Source organism: Physeter macrocephalus, chromosome 5 (assembly GCF_002837175.3).
Source record: "Physeter macrocephalus isolate SW-GA chromosome 5, ASM283717v5, whole genome shotgun sequence".
In the NCBI taxonomy this organism is placed as follows: Eukaryota; Metazoa; Chordata; class Mammalia; order Artiodactyla; family Physeteridae; genus Physeter; species Physeter macrocephalus.
In genome coordinates, this window is record NC_041218.1 from 93,051,157 (window position 1) to 93,059,006 (window position 7,850).

A 7,850-nucleotide genomic window follows, 5' to 3' on the forward strand; every position below is an offset into this window, starting at 1 on the left:
TCTACGTGTATGTCTATGATTTGTTCACTTTTCACTATATATATGATAATCAACTTTAAAAATTCATTCAGAACAGTAACTGACATTCAGTTATTTTTAATTACAACAGTTAAGAACTGGAAGTCAAATAAATACCTTCCTGATTCAGAGACTACTTAAAGAACTGAATATTTATAAAATTATTTTTGTCCAATACAAATGCACAAAATGAAATTCCTGGTTTAAAGAATATGAATTTAAAAATGGATATTAATAATGGTATTTGGGTCCAGTACAAATGGAGAAAATATCTGGGTGCAATACAAATGTAGAAAAACTGAGATTTATATCTAATTTGTTGATTCTACTACATCAACACCTCTAGGTTTCTTGTAATTCAGAAAATTAAGCATCAAGAAAATGGTATCTTAGGAGAAATCTCGAGTCAATTTCTAAAAAAAAATTCTGGCACAGTGATTATTCAGGGTGCAAGGTTCTGGGGTTACAGTACTTAATGTTTGCCAGACTACATCATTTACTGGATGTCTGATCTTCGACCAATTATTTAAGCTCTCGGTTTCCCCATTTGTAAAATGGAGATAGCAGTAATACCATCCTTACTGGGTTGCTGAAAAGCTTAAATGAGTACCAGTGACTTGAACAAAGGAAGCCTAGGCAACATTTGTTAACCATCTATCTACATATACACATTATATTAAAATATATTTCATATTATATACATTATACATTAGAAATCTTAGAATCCATTTTCAGTAGAATTAAGTAAATATATATTTTAAAAATTTTCCTTGTACTTACTTTATGCCCTACTCTCCGATTCAAATTGTAGACATAGTTCTTCAGTGATAAAATAAGGATATACATTACTTTTTTCAACACAAAATCAAATGTTCATCTGTATTATGACACATTTTTCACATTAAAAAACTGACATTATTTGTATTACCTGAGTCTCCACACCCTGCTCCAGGAGGCGCTTAGCTTGATTTTCCACTTCAAGTCGAGCTCTTGCAACAAAAAGTAGATCATTTTCTATTACTTCTATTCCAGAGAGATCTATTCCTTGAGAAAGATAATCTATTAAAAAAATACACACATTTAAATATTTCAATATTGAATAAATATCAAGGTATCAAAACATCATGTCTAACTTCTTTGAAATATTACAGAATTGCTGTTGAACACTATTCCCTTTCAAAAGCTGTATTTTAAAAAACATAGTTACCCAAACATTTTCTACTTAATAAGTACCTTTACTCTGGAGCAAAAAGTTCCAAACATTACAGAGTTGGTAAAGCAAGAGTAGAATTATGATTATTATAAATTCAAAGTAATGTCAACAAGTTACAAAAAAAAGTGTGCCAAATTTAATAAAAATAAAGATCCTGATGATCTTAGAAATTTCTCAAGTTGCAGGACAGTTTTAAAAATTATTCTATAATAACAAAACTTTTGAAACAAATGTCCACCACTTGGACAATGATAAATTAATTATGAAAAAACTTTAGCACGCTACCACTTTACATGATCACACACAATAGACCTAATTTACTTACTTCCATTGAAGGATTTTCATGATATGACTGAATGAAAAAAATTACACAAAGAACTTAATTCCATTTATATAATTACATATAAAACATGATTATATACTATATAATTCTATAACCTTTATTTTCTATAAGTAGAATTATAGAATTTAGTTTACAGAATTATAACTCTATTCACAGAACTATATAAATTCTACTTAGGGAATTATATACACAGAGCAAGAAGTGTGAAAATGTAGCCACCAAGAAGTTAACAACAGTTGTCTCTGCACATTTAGATTCTGAGAAATTTATTTATTTATTGGCTTAATCTTAGACATATCTGAGGCAACTAAAATGCTACAAATGAAGGTCAAGGTTTCATTATGCATCTTAGACACAGTTCTAAAACACGTATTTTCTATTTTAACAAGAAAAATTGTTTCTAAAAAACAAAAATGATTTATACAGAAGATGACTCTTTTCCAGTTACTCAACAGAATATCAAGTGTGTTTTTCACTATATTCTCTAATTAGAATTTTAAAATTTTAAGTCTTAAAATATATCCCTAGCACTTACATATTGTCATATTTTTCTTCAGCTGGGTCACAACGCACTGCCTAGGTGAAACTACATTAAAGCATCCAGTACAATGCTAACTAACCACTTAGCACTCAAATATCTGCTGACAGCACACAGTATAGTTAGTTCTACACTAGAGGACAGAAGGAAACAATGTAAAGGGCACCTAATAGTGGTTATTGCCAACTGTCCTTCAACCATAAGCATTTTTAAATGTGTCTATCTAAAGGGACTTACAGCTTTCTACAGTGTAAAGAGTACTGAAAATGCCTTTAAATCATCTGAGTTTACATTCAGCCTCATAATTTACTCACTAGGTGATCATAATCATGTGATATACCCTGAGACTCAATTTTTTTCATCTGTAAAATGACAATAATTTATAATTCACACCCTACATAACTCTTATCATCAGAATCAAAATAAGTTCAAGAATACAAAGTACTTTATACACCAATCTATCATGTAAATGTAGGGTGGATTATAATCCAGAGAAAATCTTTTTTATCTGATTTTTAAATTTTACTTTTCAGAAAACTTTGAGAAAATTATGTTTAACCTAAGTTGTGGTAATGATCAATGAGTAAACGCTATGTTCACCCTGAAAATGCTGACTAGACAATACAGAATCAAAGTACAGACATAACTACAGACATACAGAGAACAGAAAATAAATATTTTCTTTTCAAGCTGGTTACCAACTTTTTTCTCCTTTTTTTCTGTTATCTAAGGAAGAAAAACTCACAATTCAGTTTAAAAAAAGAAAAGGCACTATGAATAAGAGATCTGGCTGGGTTCTAACTCTACTTCTGTCACATACGTTTCCCAATAAAAGTCTTGCAATCTTTGGTAACAGTTACTTTATTTGAAAGATGAAGAGCTAGACTACATAAACCCTAAGGTTCCTTCCAGTAATAAATTTCTATAGATAAGCAAAGCTAACAGTTGCTTTATTCTTATGAATGCTGATCTTTAACTCTGGAGACAATTCAAATCATTCATTCAGTCCATTTACTGAGTACCAATCATTTATAAGTCAAAAACATACAGAAATAAATCAGACATAAATTGTGACCCCAAGTAGAAAAGTCTAAGACAGGAAGGAAAAGCACAAAGTTATAACCACTGAAAGATACAGTATATTGTGCCAGGTGCTGGCACAAATAGAAGAAGTCAGCATAGCTTATGTCCACACAAAGTCTACAATCTAGTAGAGAATATAAATGAGTAACTCCAATACTTTCTAAGGTAAACAGTGCCCCCATCACATTATCTAACCACCTTCCTCCTTTCCCACCTCCCCATCCCATGCTTATCCACACTATATTTAAAAATCACTCATTTTAAGAAATAACCAAAAGACATGCTATATTTGGAGTACAAAGGGTTCTGTCAGCTGGGAGAAAGAAAGAACCTTTCTTTTATTATATTTTCTTATATTATTTTCCTTACTGATTATTCCAAAAACCTGCTTTTCAATAAAAGAGATAAAGGTAGAAACAGATGAGGGGTGGGGGGGGACAGGGAAAAAAAATGTAGTAACACCACCCACCCACCCAGAAGAATGGATTATATTAAATTCTTCCCTCCTGTTTATCTGTTGCATACAATCGCTATCAGTGTTCCAAGTCTTTATACATTTGTTCTTTGTAAAGCACATATATAGGGACTGGCATCGATGAAAAAACATGGTGATGATTCCAATAATAACAACTATAATTTCTTAAGACCTGACATGTGGAAGGCACTGAATTAGACACAAAATATGCATTTATTATTTCTAATATTATATGTAATATTCTCAACGACTGTGTTAGAAATACTAACATTATTAGGAACAAAATCACGTGGGTAGTAACCAACAAAGCAGAATTTAAATCCAGGTCTCTCTGACCTCAGTCTTGTCACTAGATCATCCCAGGCCAATCCCACAAACTGCAGAGAGAAGACAGCTTTATATTCAAAGGACAGCCTATTCCTCCTACACTCTTCCCATTTGCTCAGTAAAAGGGTAAAAATGTAAATATCACATCAGACTCAATTGTTCAGGGAAACCAAGAATGTACAATGGAGAAAAGACAGTCTCCTCAACAAGTGATGCTGGGAAAACTGGACAGCTACATGTTATGCAGTGAGATTAGAACATTCTCTAACACCACATACGAAAATAAACTCAAAATGGTTTAAAGACCTAAATGTAACAAATGACACCATAAAACTCCTAGGAAAGAATATAGGCAAGACATTCTTTGACATAAATTGTAGCAATATTTTCTTAGATCAGTCTCCCAAGGCAAAAGAAATAAAAGCAAAAATAAACAAATGGGACCTAATCAAACTTAAAAGCTTTTGTCCAGCAAAGGAAACCATCAACAAAATGAAAAGACAACCTACAGACTGGGAGAAAATATTTGGAAACAATATGACCGACAAGGGATTAATATCCAGAATATACAAACAGCTCAAACAACTCAATATCGAAAAAACGTACAAGCCAATCAAATAATTGGCAGAAGACCTAAACTGACATTTCTCTGAAGACATACACAAGGCCAACAGGCACATGAAAAGATGTTCAACACCACTAATTATTAAAGAAATGCAAATCAGCACCACAATGAGGTATCACCTCACACCAGTCAGAATAGCTATCATCAATAAGTCTACAAATAATAAAGGCTGGGGCTTCCCTGGTGGCGCAGTGGTTGCGAGTCCACCTGCCGATGCAGGGGACACGGGTTCGTGCCCCAGTATGGGAAGGTCCCACATGCCGCGGAGCGGCTGGGCCCGTGAGCCATGGCCGCTGAGCCTGTGCGTCCGGAGCCTGCGCTCCGCAATGGGAGAGGCCACAGCGGTGAGAGGCCCGCGTACCGCAAAAAAAAACAAAAAAAAATAATAATAAAGGCTGGAGAGGGTGTGGACAAAAGGGAACCCTCCTACACTGTTGGTGGGAATGTAAACTGGTGCAGCCACTATGACAAACCGTATGGATATTACTTGAAAAGCTAAAAACAGACTCACCATATGACCCAGCAATCCCACTCCTGGGCATATATCCGGAAAAAACTCTAATTCAAAAAGACAGATGCACCCCAGTGTTCAGAGAAGCACTATTTACAATAGCCAAGACATGGAAGCAACCTAAACGTCCGTCAACAGATGAATGGATAAAGAAGATGTGGTATATACAAACAGTTTCAGCCATAAAAAAGAAATAATGCCATTTGCAGTAACATGGATGGACCTAGAGATTATCATACTAAGTGAAGTAAGTCACACAGAGAAAGACAAATATCACATCGTATCACTTATATGGGGAATCTAAAAAAAAGATACAAATGAACTTATTTCCAAAACAAAAATAGACTCACAGACATAGAAAACAAACTTATGGTTACCAAAGGGAAAAGTGGGGGGATAAATTAGGAATTTGGGATTAACAGATACACACTACCATATATAAAATAGATAAAAAGATGCTACTGTATAGTGCAGGAAACTACATTCAATATCTTGTAATAACCTATAATGGAAAAGAAACTGAAAAAGAATATATATATATGTATGTGTATAACTGAATCACTATTCTGCGCATCTGAACCACTGTAAATCAACTATACTCTAATAAAATGTTTAATACAATTAAATTTAAAAATTAAAAAAATTTCTCAAGAGGATGGGTAAGATAAAGATAAATTTTTTTTTTTTGGTCAAATGTACTCCATGTTGAAATTTAAGATACTAAAAAATAAATTCTGATTTCCCCCACTTTCACTGTCCTGGTCTCAAATTACTAAAAGTTTAAAATAAACTTCTTACATTTTGCCCCAAGCAGTCACTTGATCTCAGTGATTGATTACTGCATTATTTCCTAGGACTGCCCTTTTTATTTTCTTTAGTCTTCAAACTAAACCTCAATGGCATAAAAATAATTTACAACTAAAATACATGGGCTTCCCTGGGGGTGCAGTGGTTGAGAATCCGCCTGCCAATGCAGTGGACATGGGTTCGAGCCCTGGTCCGGGAAGATCCCACATGCCGCGGAGCAACTAAGCCCGTGCGCCACAAATACTGAGCCTGCACTCTAGAGCCCACGAGCCACAGCTACTGAAGCCCGCACGCCTAGAGCCCGTGCTCTGCAACAAGAGAAGCCACTGTAATGAGAAGCCCGTGCACGGCAACGAAGAGTAGCCCCGGCTCGCCGCAACTAGAGAAAAGCCTGTGGGCAGCAACGAAGACCCAACGCAGCCAAAAATAAATAAATAAATAAATTTATTAAAAATAAAATAAATAAAATTAAATTTAAAAATTACATGCCAGTCATTTTCATAGGCTTTTAATGTTCTAGTTGTTACTACACATGGCTACCAGAATAAACGTTCTCATCATATTCCTCTCCCATTCATGGAATCTACGGCTTCCTGTTGACTAATGTTATCTCCTTCCACAAATCCTCCTTTGCGATACAAATTCCCCTTAAGATTTCAAAATCCTCATGCCTCTTCCTTTACTAGCATCCTCCTCTATTTAGAAAAAAAAAAAAGAAGAGTAATTATAGTGTGCTAAGTGACTCAGCTATGCATTTACTTTTCACAATAATGCTAGCACTACATTATTTATTTGGGATAAAAGAGATGAGGGAAGAGTACAGGTGTTAAGTTGGGATGGTGCTGGAAGTTGGAAGAAATGAAGGAGGCTAAATCTTCATGCGTCAAAGTGGGAAGCCAAAGAAGTTAAAAATTACGAATTGGGAATACAGGCAAGTGATTTAGAGCTATGGAGGTAAATATCAAAAGAATCAGCAAAAATGGTGAAAATGGTGGCCTCTAGGGAAAAGTAAACGGGGCAGAAAAAAGGGCAGGGACTTGCTATTTTTAACAATAAACTTTGGATAACTACTTGAATATGTTATACATGCATACTTTCATAACAAATAAAACCAAATTAAAGACTACATGGGAAGTCAAAATAATAATATAAAAATTAAAATAAGGTGGCTAGCTAATAAAAAATTTGTATCCTCTAAATCAATGATTGTTTCTAAAATAATATTTAAAAAGAAGAAAAAAGTGAAAATATTTGGAAAGATATTTTCTACAATGTTAATTGTAACAGAAATACATACATACATATAAATATATGTATGTGTACATGTATGTATATATGTGTATGTTATGTATATGTTGTGTGTGTGTGTGTGTGTGTGTGTATATATATATAAAGAGAAACATTGTAAATGAGAAGAAAACACTTTGGAAATCAATTTGGATAATCTAATAAGATTTCATATGAATATCCCTATGACCAAAATATGCCACTCCTAGGCACATAACTCAGAGAAATTCTCATATTTGTATATTGGAAGACGTATACAAGAATGTTCATAAAAGCACTGTAAAAAAAAAAAAAAAAGCTGTATATAACTGAAATGACCATCAACTGGAGAACAGATAAACAAAAATATATTCCTTCAAAATACTACTACAGAAGAGTAAAAACAAACAATGACAAGTATACACATCAATAATGATGTCTCTCGGGCTTCCCTGGTGGCGCAGTGGTTGAGAGTCCTTCTGCCGATGCAGGGGACACGGGTTCGTGCCCCGGTATGGGAAGATCCCACATGCTGCGGAGCGGCTGGGCCCGTGAGCCATGGCTGCTGAGGCTGCGCGTCCGGAGCCTGTGCTCCGCAACGGGAGAGGCCACCACAGTGAGAGGCCCGCGTACCGCAAAATAAT

The 7,850-nt window shown here is 34.5% G+C and overlaps 1 protein-coding gene across 8 annotated transcripts in view; it reads right to left on the reverse strand.

Moving 5' to 3' along the window:
- Nucleotides 1–7,850, reverse strand: part of COG5 (component of oligomeric golgi complex 5) — a 288,472-nt gene that overhangs the window by 153,318 nt on the left and 127,304 nt on the right. For all 8 annotated transcript variants that reach the window (XM_007105321.4, XM_007105322.4, XM_028490186.2 and 5 more), the window contains one exon: nt 947–1,077. In XM_007105321.4, the coding sequence (XP_007105383.3) occupies nt 947–1,077 (131 nt within the window). The remainder of the gene's footprint in view (nt 1–946; nt 1,078–7,850) is intronic.